Source organism: Neolamprologus brichardi, chromosome 7, assembly GCF_056152115.1.
Source record: "Neolamprologus brichardi isolate AB-2024 chromosome 7, ASM5615211v1, whole genome shotgun sequence".
NCBI classification, from domain to species: domain Eukaryota; kingdom Metazoa; phylum Chordata; class Actinopteri; order Cichliformes; family Cichlidae; genus Neolamprologus; species Neolamprologus brichardi.
In genome coordinates, this window is record NC_142110.1 from 50,588,974 (window position 1) to 50,604,102 (window position 15,129).

A 15,129-nucleotide genomic window follows, 5' to 3' on the forward strand; every position below is an offset into this window, starting at 1 on the left:
ACTTCTACAGGCTGATTTATGTGGCACCGCTACCTGCTGTTCAAACCAATAAACTACCAGATGAGGTTGAATACATATAAAAACATTCAAGTGAAGAAGTTTCTACCATGTTTGGTGAGAGCACTGCAGAGAAGGCTGTCAGTTCAGGTCCTGTGTTGCTTGGCCGGACAGCTGCTGCTATTACAACCTTCTGTTTAATATCAGCATCAAGTGAATGGACAACAGTTTGCTTTTTATATATAATCTGTATGTAAACAAATACAGACGTTTATTGAAAATTGTCAAATATGTACACACATGTAAAAATACGGAAAAATAAAGTGGGTTATTAACATTGACACAGGTGTAACGTATTTGATGTATTATGTCATGAGCTCTCCTCAGATCAAAGCACAAAATAATTATCAGTCTAATTATGCACGTTTTTGCCATTTAAGCAAAAACAAAACATGCATATTCAATGAACTGTGAAAACAGACCATATATGATGCGCACAGTGAGGACAACGATTGGGAAACCTCAGCAGGATGAAAGTGTTTATGGAAGTTGCTGTGATTGCACGGTTAGCATTCCCAAAGAGCTTTCAGCTGGAGCCAATGGAATAATAACCAATTTAAGTTCACTAAGGCATTACACATTTTTTAAAAAAGGGTGAATAACAAAGCACATGGCTTCTATAGTGAAAGAGTGACAGACACATTGCCTTTAAGCTATTTGGACCAGCTCACTGTTAAGTCACCATCTTTAAGTCCATTGTGAGCAAAGGAAAATCCCTGAAACCCAACCGAGTTCAGGAATGAACGTCACAGAGTTCCTACCTGTGTGACTCTTTAAACAAACAACCACAAAAGAGCAGGGTTCACTAAAAGACACTATAAGTAGAGACTGGCAGCAAAGACGATGTCTCTCTTGATCTTTGTTATTCCTGCAGGGAGAGAAACACAATTCAAACTCTGTCACAACTTTTACATGAACAATTACAGAATCTAGTTTTTGCTTCTTCATAAAACGTAAATGGTTTGTTAAATGCATGCACTAAATGCATGCACTAAATAAAGTTTATGATGCACAGGTGTACTGTCAATGTAGTTTTAACAATACAAAAATAAATCTAACAAAAACCAACAAAAAACAGTGAAAAATGTCCAACTTTTTAAGGATTTATCATGTTAGACTACAATTAAAAAGGGAGCTAATATTCATTCAAATTAAAAATTGGTGCAATGTGTTTCCTACCTTCAGCAAACTTATTCTCCAGCTCTGTGTTGCCGATGGCTTTAGATGCAGAACACATTTGTCTCAGGACCTCCTCCAGACGACGCATGCAACGGATGATGCTCCCTAAACAGAAATCCAGTGTGTAGATACATGTGTTATAAATCTTTGATGATACATATCTTTATATCTATCTATATATATATATATTTTTTTTTGAGAGTAAATGTGTTCATTTTGTATCAAATAACTCATCTGACCCACAAAATCTGCCTCAAATAGAAAATATTTCCTGATACTGGAGAAAGGAACCAATTCAAGTGATCTTAATAATTAAACACCTGCAGATTGTAAGAGAAGTAACAAACCTTCAAAGACGTCGGTCATTTTGCAGATTTGAGCAAACGTGGCCCCGTTGGCCCAGGCATAAACCACGTCCATTAGGTGGGGTTTAAATTGGTTCAGATAGCTCTCTTCGTCCACCTCCAGCTTGGCGTCTGCTGACACTTTGGCGATGCGCTTTGCACATTCCTGAACACAACAGAAACAGTGATGCTTTCATTTCTACTAAAGTACACGCATTTAACAAGATACAGCTCCACTCTGATGCCGTCTTACCTGCATCTGTCTCAGCGGTGCAGCGAGCTGTTCAGTTAGTTTTGGCATCTCGCTGGCCTGGAGGAAAAAAAACACAACATCTGTTTGCTCTTTTAAACAATAAAAATACATTCTAAATAATTATTACAAGTACCATATAAATGTTAATGTTATTAAATCATAATACAGCATAACTCCTGCACGCATGTCTAAATTTTCCAGAAAATACAGGAGGAATACAAGGAGGAAAGACATCAGTAATTATCTTAGCGAAGCATCAAATAAATTTGTGGAGGTTTATGAGGAAATTCCCAAACAATCTGAAGTCCATCCTTCTACAGTGAGGAAGATTATTCATTATCAAATGGAAAGACAGTTGCCAGGTGAGCATCCAAGCTAAATTCACAGCAAGGTCAGAATATGCAATGATCAGGGAAACTGCAAAAAATCCAAGAGCTGCATCTCACTCTATGGGAGTGTTAGCATGTTAAAGGCCCAAATTTCATGATAATTAAATTAGAAAAAGAATGAACAAGTATGGCTTGTATGGAAGGACTACAAGGAGAAAGTGACTTCCCTCTAGGAAGAACATGGATAAGGTTTGCAAAGTTGCACAAAACAAAATGACTCATCAAGGAACCAAAGCATATCAGCAGCTCATATCACCTCTCACTAACTGGCAGGAGCGTAATGGAGGGGTCATGATTTTGCCTAATTTTACAGCCACTGTACCTGGGCACTTTGTAGTCATTGAATCGAGCACGATCTCCACTGTACACTGAAGTATCCTAGAATCAAATATAAGTCTCTGTCTCATAACAATTTGAGATACTAATGTTATTTTCATCAGAAAGCTTAGGGCCTCCTAGGCTGCCGGTATCACTTTAAGCAGCCACATCTGCTCTGTAAATATTTATTGTGGTCTGGATTTTTATTTTTATTTTTCAATACAGCAGTATTGAAGTCAGGTGGTATTTACACATATTCTAGTGTGCTATTTTGCATCCGAGCAGCCGTTTGGTCTGCAGATGCAAACTAATGTTAACATGCACTTGATCTCAGTGAATATGTTTGGTGGCTCCTCTGAGAAGCTAATGTGCAGGATTAGAGGTATGTTCACGTCTGCAAGTTATTGAGAAGGTGATGAACATGGCTCAATAAGTAACAAATGTACAATTTATTTTCAGGTGTTCTTCCGACCAACGCTGAGTTCTTTAAAAACATGCTAATTGGCTAAAGTCCCCATCATCAACAGCTAAAATAGCAGCAGGTCGTCTTTAAAGACAACAACTGACAGCTGTGCACTCACATGCGCATCAGATTAATTGGAAACATAATAATAATGGATTGGATTTATATAGCGCTTTTCAAGGCACTCAAAGTGCTTTACAATGCCACTATTCATTCACTCTCACACACTGGTGGAGGCAAGCTACAGTTGTAGCCACAGCTGCCCTGGGGCAGACTGACAGAGGCGAGGCTGCCATATCGCGCCATCGGCTCCTCTGGCCAACACCAGTAGGCGGTAGGTGAAGTGTCTTGCCCAAGGACACAACGACCAGGACAGAGAGCCCGGGAATCGAACCGGCGACCTTCCAGTTACAGATATGGGATTGAGGTCAGAATTTTCCTGTTCACAGGACTGAGCTAATGAGAAACCAATGAAAGTCTGTTTAAACATGTGCTGATGCTGGATCGCCCTATTTTGAGAGTTTGGTGTTTGCTTTGACTGTAAAGCAGGAGAAGAAGCCAAGAATGTGAAAGCAGCTCGAACTTACAGGAATGGGAATAAGGTGTTTATATTAGTGTTCGGGAAAAGATGAATATTTGTACATAGAGTGAGTGATGCATTTGTGTTTGTTTGTCCTTACGTTTTCCTGGAAGACAAAGCAGGACAGCAGGGCCGTGGCTTGCTCAACTGTCAGATCATTGAAGAGACCGTTGAACATCATCTCAGTCAGCAGGAGCTCGTCGGCACTGGAGATATTTATACAGAAAATTAATTATATAATGACTTTGCTTCAATATCTTGATCTTTTGAAAACAGCAGCTATAAAAACAGAGTAAGAATCTGCTTTTTTATTCTAAATATTTAATTGTAAGACATCAAAACAAAAGCTAGAAATAGGAACTTTAGGTAACTCACGTAACCCCAGTTCTCAGGGTAGCATGAGTGAGATTCCCTTTTTGCTGGGGTGAAGTGAGAAAAACTGCTTATCTTTAAAAAAAAAAAAAAAAAATTAAAAAAATGGCCACATAGTAGTGCAAGCTTCATAAGGTTGGGTGGCTGTCCAACGTGGTCGTTTCAATCATCAGCCAATCAGGATTGTTGTAATGGAATAAGGCTTTTAAGGAATACGCAAGTAGGTGCATCATCCCATGCTGAGACATCTCACTCATGCTGCTGTGAGAGCCGGGGTTACACAAGTAACCTGAAGTTTTCAGGTTCATCCATACAGACACAGCTCAAACATTTTCTTCACTGTCCCAGCTTTGTGTGTGTGTGTGCCCCGCCCTCCCCTACCTGCTAATTTCACAGGCGACCCGCCCTTTCATCTCAATGACGTCAGAGGGACTGGCAAAGCCAAGTCTTCGAAGAACTCTCTTTCTGCACTTCAGCTGGTCCATCTGCAAGATGGTTCGAGCTTTTTTGAGGTCTCGCTTGGCTGTTCGAACATCTGCTGCGATCTAAAACACACACACACACACAGTTATGTTATGCAAATTTCTTCATTTTTAACTTGTTGAACTTTGATTTCAGGGTTTCTTAAAGTCTCAAAAAGCTGTGTGATAGGTTCCAGTTGTTTAGCACATCAGAAAACTTCAATCAACTTTAGCTGTCAGAGTGATGAAGAGGAATGTGAAAGACAATTGCATCAGATGTTCATGTGCATGCTTATCTCAAACCAACTATTTAATTGATCCACTTCAACCTCTTCTACTTTGTTTAACACACACACACACAAAGACGTCACCAGCACTGCTCATCGATCAAAGAAAGAAGCAAAGACTTCGCTGTAATGGTGACTGGATGTGTTGGTAAAGATAAGTGACATCACATGAACACTTAAATCTAAAGCTAAGACTTTTTAGTGCTTGTGCATCTGTAAGATGTGTTGAGTTCAGCCAGTGCTACCTGTTTGGCTAAACAAATAAGATAAATGAGACATCAGAAATGGTAGCATCTGTAAAAAAAACAATAAAAAGATGAACCTGAGGATTAGCAGCACTTTTGTTTCATTTTGGTGTTCAAAGAAAGCAAAATTAAATTTACTGGACCTCTGAAGGAAGGAATAACATTCACAAGCAGTCATTTTCCCTGTTTGCCTGTATGCACATATTTGACCACAACTGAACAGAAAAATCCAATAAAAAGAAATCAAGTCTCATCTAACAAAAGGTACTTTTTGTAGATAAACAGGAAAGTTCAAACATTAAGAAATTAGAAGTGTTTAGCTGTTATTTGTTATAGTAACCTGTTGTGGTATAGACAATACATCCCAATATCAATCAAAGCTACCAATAAATAACCCTAACCAAAAGTGATGCTTTGTTCCAACACAAAGGTGATAGACAACTAAATACTTTGTTAGTACCTTGTTGCGATATATGACCCCCACAGGGTAGTAACAAAGTGTTCAACAGTGTAGGAACCTTTGAATTCACTGAAACAGTGCTCAGAGTCGACTTCCAGAGAAACCATGATCAAAACCATTAACAAGTCAGAGAAAAAGCAAAGAACAACAGGTTATAAATAAAAATGGCAAACTGGAGACCAATACCCACACTCATTAACTCAGTCCTAGCCTTCAGGCGGTTCATTCTCACACTCTTTATTTTCACACTCTTGATCAGCGGTGTGATGAGGCAACTGGTTAAAACCAGCCACATAGTTGTTCCCGACCGTATAGCATTACTCACGCTTACTAGTTTACAGCTGACACAGTGGATACCCCAGTGACAGTGATGGTTACTTACGCAAACATCACTTACCAGGCAAATACAAATGCAAATCATGCCACTACAAGCTAGGTTAGCCCAGTTTGACACCATTTAGTTAAGCTCTCATAAGGCCTGACATTTAGCAGGGCATCCCATGGCTTGAAATTTGACAAAGTTTCTCACCAGAGCTTTCTTCTCACAGAGAGAATAGACAGATTCCAAGTTGGGGTCACTGTGCAGGGGATGGGTGTACATGCGGTGCTCAAAGGCCTCAATCTTCTGAATAACTTTCTTTAATGCAGGGTCTTTGATGCCCATGTCATCTATGGGGTCAAGCAGAGGAACACCATCTGGGAAACGTTTCTGCACCTCCTGTGGACAAAATGATTGGAGGAAAAAAAAAAATGTAAATGATTCACACTAATATCTTCAACACCTTGAGAAATGGCTCTGCTTTGTACCTGTATGGACTTGAGCATGAGCTGTCTGTTGTCATAGGGTCTCAGGTCTTTGGGGATGTAAAGACGAACTGAGCTGACAGAAGTGAGGAGATGGAGCATCACTGGAACCACCTGGGCGGAAAAAGGTGATTTCAATTATGGCGCTCCCATTTGTGTATATGAAGTTATATGTGTTCTTGTGATTGCTCCACCCACCTGCATCTCTCCAGTCTCCCCAGGAGCGGCAGGTTTAGCAGCTTCAGTTGCAGCATCTTTCACACTGTCCTTACTACAGTGGACCAAAACCTCCACGACATACAGCGGCTCTGAGTCTGTAGTCGTCTAAATGGGAAATGTGTGTTAGTCATAGCCACAGGACCTTGGATTCGCCTATAGGTGCCACTAACTTACCTTAACATTAGTCTTCTTGCAAAAGTTTACAACCACTCCCCAGCCAAAGTCAGCATCCTCATTTTTTACCTGAAAGATGAAAATACAGACTTGTTAAATGATGTGAAAATCTTCCATTATTACTGCTGGTCTAAGTGTGCAGCAGTACCTTGACAAGTCGTCCAGGCTGTAAGAATGGCAAGCAGTATTTGGGTTTGTGGATGAACTCCTGGATTTCTTTACTCAGTTTGGCCAGCTGCTGTCTGATTTTAAAGTAAGTGACCACACTCTCTTCATTGGGAATCTCAATGGTGTGGTACTGCTCCTCCAACTTCTTAATTTCTGCACAAACACAGTCATTTTAGATTCATCTTAGAACTACATCACATGTAATTCATACCAGACAACTGAAGATGACACTTTAAACAGTCATCATACTACGAATATACATATACATGCTATTGAAGTCTGTGATTGCTATTTGTGTTCATATTTGTATGTCTGTTAGTTACTACCCAAGTGTGTAGTGTGAACAAGTGCATACAGAAATGCTTACTCTCCACTACACCAGGCAAAGCCCTGTAGTGTTGGAACTGGTAGAAAGACTTCTCCAGCATGTACTCTGGGTTGATCTCCTCCACACGCAGCAGGTTGAGCACCATGTTGTAGGTTAAGTGGAAGGCACTGTTCAAAGGATCTGCAGAGCCCTGCACAGCAGGATTAAAATGGTTAAAATGATTAAAATGTCAGTGATTTCTGACAAAGAACAACTTAAGAATCACTTCTAAAACTTTGGAGTCAGTGGTTAAAATAATGCTAGGGACTAAAAAACCTGAAAGTGATGGTAAAAAGCATTTGCAGCAGCTTGGTTAACAGTACCTTGAGTAGCTGTTTACCCACAGCTGGGCTCATCTTCTCATCCACCATGAAAATAACAATCCCTCTGTCGTCCATTCCTCTCCTCCCAGCACGCCCAGACATCTGGATATACTCACCTGATGTTATCTACACAAGGTGGGAAGATAAATTATATTAAAGAACGTCTATGTACATGTGAAATAAATGTACAACTGAAAAACTGGTTAAAACAGCATAAATGAAGGTAGAAAAAACAAAACACTGAACATCTGCATATTTATTCAATTACTGCCTAGGCAATTATCTGCATTGCTATGAATCTACATCACTCATCTACTGTTCATTGAATCACACATGGCACTGACTAAGTTCCACATTTTTACCTCTCTTTGCACATAAAACAAACAAGAGTTTAAATGATCAGATCTTCATTTCACACATTCTTCAGAGCAGCTCTTGAGTTGGAAGAGAGTTTTTTGAAGAATGAAGGTGAAGTGTGAGTGCCTGTGTGGAGTTTTGGCACCATCAGAGGCAACAGATGTTTCTGCTGAACCTCTTGGAGGGCAGTTTCACTCTCGCTCATTCTCTTTAATCCTTAGAGCACCCCCTTGTAAACAATATGTGGCTGTTTATGTGGCAATGCAAGCTGCAACGCTTGAAGACCTTATAAAGGCTTCAGAATAACGTGCTACATAACAACTGCACACTTGACAGAGCAGCTTTAAAGCACAATTTATGGCGAGCTCTGCATTTTACTGGCCTCAAACAGAAGCCATAGACAGACAGATATCTTTCTGGAAGTGCAACTTTTCCAAACATCCATACTAATACTGTTGCTGAGAAAATTCTGTATTAAAGACATAAAAGAGGGGGAGACCATTGTGTTTGACTGCGTGAACTTACAAAGCGGTGATTCTTGCCATCAAACTTGCGTGCACTGGTGAAGAGCACAGTGCGAGCTGGCATGTTGATGCCCATGGCGAATGTCTCTGTGGCAAACAAGGCCTGCAATGGAAATAAGGAGCATTAAGCTCATCTCAATATTTACATTTTATCACTTACAAATAGACACTGATGAAACTGCATCCTCAAGGACTAATTAACATGTTCAAAGTGTTCCTCATAAAACATTTGGAAAGCCATTTTCTATTCATCAAATCCATTAATATGACTATGTACTAAACGTTTGAGCAAACAAAGTATTTCCCCTAAACGTCTGTTACAAACACAGTTTTGAAATTTTCAGTCTTGCAGAGACAGACAAATCTCATTAAAGTTAGAATCACCACTGTACCTTGAGGAGGCCTTCAGAAAAGAGGATCTCTATGGTCTCTTTCAGGATGGGCAGTAGGCCTCCATGATGGATCCCTATCCCCCTCTTTAACAGTGGCAGCACATGCTCGACCTGAAGAACACAAACAAGCTCATTACTGTTGAACTTCTTACTCAGTGACAGTTTTAATCACAGCTGACGAAACCAAAGCCAACGTAACCCTCGTAATGGAAAAGTGTGTGGTAGGGTTGGGCTTTGCTGTTGCTCGTGTTGTACCCAATAACAGCTACTAACGCTGTTACTGGGTACAGGACTGATTTTAACAGGACTCATCACAGCAGGAAACAGTGAGGCTTTTTGCTAAGATTTTACAAGGTGTTAAGATCAGGTTCAAAAACCATGTTTAAATAAATAAATAAACCCTTGACAAGCTCAGAGAAAGCTGAGTGTGAGAGCATGCAGAAACACTTACCTGAGGCAGTTTCTTGTCCTCATCTGATAGACAGTCCACTGCATTGTTGAAAACTTCCTCCACCAGACGTTTCTCATCATCTGTAACAAAGAAAGGAGTGTAGTTTGAGTGATTTTAAAATATTATTCAACACATAATTAATCCTGGGAAATGTGGGGTTAACGTGGACCAACGGAGATAGGGGGTTTTGGGGAATTGCCTACAGAGAAACATCAACCACTCAGGGATTGTGCAAGTCTCTGTTGACTTTGGAGTTTTTCTGCCAAACACATTATAGTATTTGCTGTTGCTGGTGGGCAGTCTCTGTCCATCTCAGTCCATGTGGACTGGCCCTTATTCATGAAACCACTTCAAGTCCAATAATTACATTTGTAAAGGAATTTTGCTGTAGCTAAAAGCATAAACAAATAAAATACTGACAACTTCTTTCTTGCAAGTCTTGCAACATCAAAGGTGTTGACAACTTTATCTCCTTTTTCTGACGTCAGACTGTGTGCTGTGTTACTGTTTGTAGGCCTCTGGTTAGCCAGCATTTCTAGATGATCAGAGTTATGTCACCACCTGTTGCTTCGGCATCAACAACATGCCAAAAATGTTTTGCATTTCCATGTGGAGAGATATTTTTCAAAACAAACATGAAAAAAACCTCATTTTAAATAAGACCTGTATATATGTGGATATACCCTTTTTCTCCAGTCTACTGAAATTATCTCAGTATCTACAATTTTTCTTAAGAAAAACAAAAAACAAAAGCTTTACTGAAACCACAAGAACACAAGAAACTTGTGAAAATGAGGAACTGTCTTTGGTACTGTGTCTCCATTTGTTTTGTGCAATACTGATAAATCATTGGCAATCTGCACGGGATTTCAGTGCTGGAAGAGCTCAGTGTGAAAACAAACCTTCTCATTTATAATAATGTCACCGAGCAAAAAAAACAAACTGAAATGGGGAAGGAAAAGATCTCCCACTTAAGATTTGATGAGCATGTTTGACTTGGAGCAGGTGGATGTGAGCCAAGCTCAGTCTGCTGCTGGAATGTCTCCAATCATGTGAGGATTTATTCTTATGAAGCAACTCCTCCACTTATCCACTGGACCAAACAGCACCACCAACGGTGAAGGCACCATAAGCCACACTGATGGTAATCGCTGGGTGAGGAGGATTAAATCACATTCCCTGCCAACAATTTAGCAATGTTGATTTATTTGCCAAATCTCATCTTCTTCCCCCGCTCTCTGAACAGTTTGTCACAAAAACAGATGGTGTTGATGTTTCAGTTGGCAAAGAAAATCCATTTGCCATCTCAAAAATCTGCTCACTGACTGGTCTTGTGACCTAACCTGATACCTCATAAGTGAAAAATGCAGTGAAGCTATTGGTCAAAAAAAGCAACATCACTGTATAATAATATTCTCATGATCAAATTATAAAAAGTCAATCATTTCTAATCTTATTAGAGGAAAAAATAAGCTTTTAATCTGTAATATTCAGAACTTCACTGACAAAGAGTCTGACCTCACCTCATTCAGCACACATCAGAGCTACAAGCCAAATGCCAGAAACACATCCTTTGATATTAATCTATCAGCTTAGTTGTCAGCAGTAAACTTTCACAAATTGCACTTATCAAACAGCACATTTGCAAAGACCTCCTCAAAGTCTACCGGTGCTTTCATGACTGCAAACAACTTAACTTGTCTGACTATACTGCTACTCTCACCAGAGACATGGCCGCACGCTTTCGTGGGGAAAATCCTGACACACACACACACACAGATTAGAGAGTTTCCAGGAATGCACATACCTCTGTTAAAGTCCAGTTTAGCCACCTGCAGAGCGTAGGCCTCACACTCTTTCTTACTGAAGCTGAAAATAATCACTGGCTGGAAGTTCCTCTCCATGATCATCTTCACTATCTTGAACACGCTTGATGGGCCTGATTAAAGTACAAACACATGCAATCTTATATGAATTACTGAATCAAAGATTTTTACATTAAAATCCAGCAAACCCACACACCTTTAGTGCCTCCTTTCCTTCCTTTTGGATCCCACTTGGCACCTCCGCTGCTGCCCCCAGAATCCCCAGCATCTCTCAGCACCTGCATAGCTGTGTTGAAATTGTCCTCTCTGAATTCTCCCTGGAGAAAAATACAAGACAAAAAAAACGTCCTGAATTATACATTACCTTATAGCGGCTGTTTCTAATTGATGCATCCAAATTTAGAATACACAAATTGTTATTTTAGCCCCACTTGTGTAAAGCAGAATTATCAGTGAAGGAGATGAAGCTGAGTCCAAAGAGCTATTAATTCATTTCTTCTGAAAAGCCCTAATGAGTGTTGTTTCCACGTGTCCTTACATTTTCATCAACAACCAGGTGGAGTCCATCACCCCCTGCTGGAAAGATATAGTGTTGCAGTGGAGTGGGGCGGTAGTCTGTGTAGACCACATGGCATGGCTACAGGAGACATTAGAAAAGCATAAATCAATAAACTTAAAAACAAAGAAAAACTACCCTAAGTCACTCATTTAAACTGTCACCTTCTCACTTAGGAACATTATAAGAACTTTAATTATACTATGAGGCAGTACAACATCCCACCTGCTTGTGTAAGTGACAAATCCACTCAGCAAACTGTTTGGCATTGGGGATGGTGGCTGACAGGAAAACATAATGCACATTATCGGGAAGAAGAATGATGGTCTCCTCCCAAACCACGCCACGCTCTGAAATACACAGACCAGTGAGACGTGTTACCAACCAAAAGCCGTCATGTGACATTTTTTTTTAACCACAGGGTTAAAATAAACTGTAAACCAACTGAGCCTTAAGTGCTGCTGTTGAGAAATCAGTAAATGAAAAGTCGACAAAGAAGGTATAAACACTGATTTTTCATGCAATTGTTTTACTTCGCTTCCATTTTCATTCACTGCCTCAACTGCACCAGACTACAGGAAATAAAACGCTAGAAAACATGTTAACGTGTTTACTTTCCTGTGTTTTCTCTATTTCAAATATATATAATTAATTTGACAACATGCCATGTGCAATTTTTTCAACAGTGTATTAGTAATCTTAGAACATATATTGTATGGACAATTGAAAGCTGCAGGTCCACACCAGGTCTGGTGTTACTGCAGGTGTGTAAAATCATTCCTAAAGCCATGCAGTCTGCCTTTGTAGAAATAAAATAAAAGGGTTGTTCTAAAGGGCTCACTGAATTTGAATGCGATGCTGTAATAGGATGCTAATGTTGCAGCGAGTCACTGTGTGAGGGATCCAAGTCAAGTATCCATCCATAACTTACTCATGAATTCTGTTTGTACCCAGGAGAAAATCTATTTGATTCTTGGATGTTCAAAAACACACTGATCTGTAATTTTACAGATCGTCTGCATCACTTTTCTATTTTACACCCACCCGTGTCTCTCATGTAATGGATCTCATCGAAGATGACCCACGCCACTTCCCTCATGATCTCAGAGCCTCGGTACAGCATGCTCCTCAGAATCTGGGAGAGAAGAAGTTTATCATTGACCGACCTCTGGATTGGGCAGCATCAAAAACACTCTTCAATAAGGATATAACTAGCAAATGTAATAATGTCTCAACTCCACACAAAATTTTTTTTTTTTTTTACCTCTGTTGTCATGACGAGGCAAGAGGCAGTGGGGTTGATGGTGACGTCACCTGTCATCAGTCCTACATCTTGAAACTCTTCGTACATCTCTCTGTACTTCTGGTTGGAGAGAGCCTTGATGGGGCTGGTGAAGATCACTCTCTGCTTCTCCCTGAGAGCCAGCGCAATGGCATATCTGCAGAAAGATATCAGAGAAAGCTATTAAAAAATGTTTTTAAAGAACTATCAACACCTACTGAGTACAATTGCTGACCAGTCTTCATGTTTTAGTTCATATTAAATGAAAAATGTTTAGAATACCTGTTTGTTTTGGTTCAGTCTTATGACCAATCAGTGGGCTATAAAGGTTCATAATATCTCTCAGTGCTGCTTTCCAGCATGTCAGTACATTTACCAAGAAGGCACTGATACAGCACAACAGTGAGTATCATCTCTAGTCTCTATAAACTTTTAATGGTCAGCATCACATTTTCTGTAGTTTGAGTTTAAATTCTAAGCTGTATTTTAGCCAAATATAATAAACTGGAATGAGGAAAAATGTGATCACTCAGTATAAATTGTTTACTGATGACACTTACTCAGCACAAACAGTCTTCCCTGCAGAGGTGTGTGCAGACACAAGCACAGACTGGTTGTTGTCAATACATAATATGGCCTCCCGCTGGAAGGGATCGAGAATGAAAGGATACTCCTGCAAGACGAGTAAGATGTATCAGAACAAAAGGAAAGCAATCCCACGGTAATGTCAGTTCTTGAAAACTCACACTAAGGCCCCTTATACCTTGGCTGCTTTTCCCACTCGTGGTTTCAGAGGTTTATATTCCTCACTGGCAGGAAGAGCAACCTGTCAGGGAAGTACAGAAATGGCAACCGTTATCATCACTATTTTTTCTGCTTGTTTATTTAAAAATGAATAAAATTCTTAAAAAACCAAACAAAAAAACAGATTTTCTTTACCTCATGTGAACATCCTTCCACTGTTTCCACCTGCTCCACCTTCACCTGAGGCATAAATTCTGCAAGACTGAAAAAAGAAAGAAGAAATAGAACAAACTCTGATGTGAATGAACTCACATAATCAAAATGTTTATCAGAAAAAAATTGTGATTCATGTGGAAAACGACACTCAAGCCTGACATTAACTGGCATAATGTGAGCTTATAACCAGCTCTTGTTGTTTAGCCGGGTCTTGTCAGCTGTCCGGAGACAGGAGGGTTGTATGTCTAATATGCGGACAATAACTGTGATGATATCAGGAATAATAAGCATAATTATGCGCATTTTCATGTGTTAGAGCGAGCTCTTTGGAGCACAGGTGAGGAGGAAGGGGATGACATTTTATCCAGTTGCAGGTTGCATTTCTCTTTCTTTCACATTTCCACTTCGAGGAGCCCTTCTCAGAGAATATCTGAAATAACATTTTGATGATGACACCTCCTATATTTCTGATTAGAATATGACAATCATATGTAAGCCCTGTGATAGACTGGTGATATGTGCAAGGGGTAACCCACATCTCATGCTATGAGACCTGGGATAAGCTGCTCGATGATAAATGCGTGGATAAACATTCACAAGCAGGGATAATTTAAATATTTCTAATAATATGAAGCTGGTTTTACATCACTTTTTTGTGCTGCTGAGCATTTTAATAACTGTCTCCACTAACACCCTGCATGAACACAACAAAGCTTCCCTTCTTACTTTAGTTCATTCGCCGAAACTGCCTCATGTCGAGGTTTCTTCACAAACACCACCTCCTCTCCACCATCACTGTCTGCCTCTCTCTTGGCTCGGGCAGACGGACCGACATCTCTGTCTGTTTCATTTTTGGCTGCAGCTTTCCTATAGAGAGCAGAAACACACGAGCTGTTAGCCAACATGCATGATTCACCAATGAAGGGCACACAAACACTTAGCTACAAACTCGTGTTCAAGAGAAATGGGCTCAGAGTTATATGCCATAATATTGTTAACTTTAAGCCCAATAAGCCTTTTTCTGTCCGGTGTTTCTTTAACGAACCGATGACTGTTACTATGACTGGCACGAGCACCCATGGCACTACCGTCCTCGCGGAGAAAAAAAACTTTCCAAAACAAACACAAAAATTTTCTCCAGAAAATACATATTTACCCCGGTTCTGCCGCCACGCTCGACGGTACTTTTTTATTTGTGGTATTTTGTTGTTCATCGTCAAACACGCTGAACAAACCGTCTCCAAAGGTGTCAGCCATGTTTGTTAGGGGCACACTTCCCACAATACAGCACGAGGTTGTTTTCGGGTAATACTTCCGC

The 15,129-nt window shown here is 40.0% G+C and overlaps 1 protein-coding gene across 1 annotated transcript; it reads right to left on the minus strand.

Moving 5' to 3' along the window:
• Positions 1 to 225: 225 nt before the first annotated feature.
• Positions 226 to 15,089, minus strand: mtrex (Mtr4 exosome RNA helicase). Its single transcript, XM_006789108.3, has 27 exons — positions 14,968 to 15,089; positions 14,538 to 14,678; positions 13,791 to 13,857; positions 13,615 to 13,677; positions 13,412 to 13,524; positions 12,834 to 13,008; positions 12,614 to 12,704; positions 11,795 to 11,919; positions 11,552 to 11,650; positions 11,210 to 11,330; positions 10,995 to 11,126; positions 9,188 to 9,267; positions 8,737 to 8,847; positions 8,346 to 8,447; positions 7,464 to 7,589; positions 7,141 to 7,291; positions 6,754 to 6,926; positions 6,606 to 6,674; positions 6,411 to 6,536; positions 6,216 to 6,326; positions 5,938 to 6,126; positions 4,337 to 4,500; positions 3,684 to 3,789; positions 1,834 to 1,890; positions 1,584 to 1,746; positions 1,237 to 1,341; positions 226 to 925 (listed from the first exon to the last, which is right to left on the minus strand). Exons 1-27 carry the CDS (start codon positions 15,066 to 15,068, stop codon positions 873 to 875), a joined length of 3,114 nt encoding a protein of 1,037 aa, XP_006789171.1. The 5' UTR covers positions 15,069 to 15,089; the 3' UTR covers positions 226 to 872.
• Positions 15,090 to 15,129: the final 40 nt, after the last annotated feature.

What these genes read in the sequence shown, in the direction of transcription:
- mtrex (XM_006789108.3), bottom strand. Translation starts at nt 15,068, where the DNA reads ATGGCTGACACCTTTGGAGACGGTTTGTTCAGCGTGTTTGACGATGAA. An exon ending in AATGACCGACGTCTTTGAAG is followed by an intron (nt 1,342 to 1,583) that starts GTTTGTTACTTC and finishes ATTTCTGTTTAG; the next exon opens with GGAGCATCATCCGTTGCATG. An exon ending in GGAGAATAAGTTTGCTGAAG is followed by an intron (nt 926 to 1,236) that starts GTAGGAAACACA and finishes CTCTCCCTGCAG; the next exon opens with GAATAACAAAGATCAAGAGA.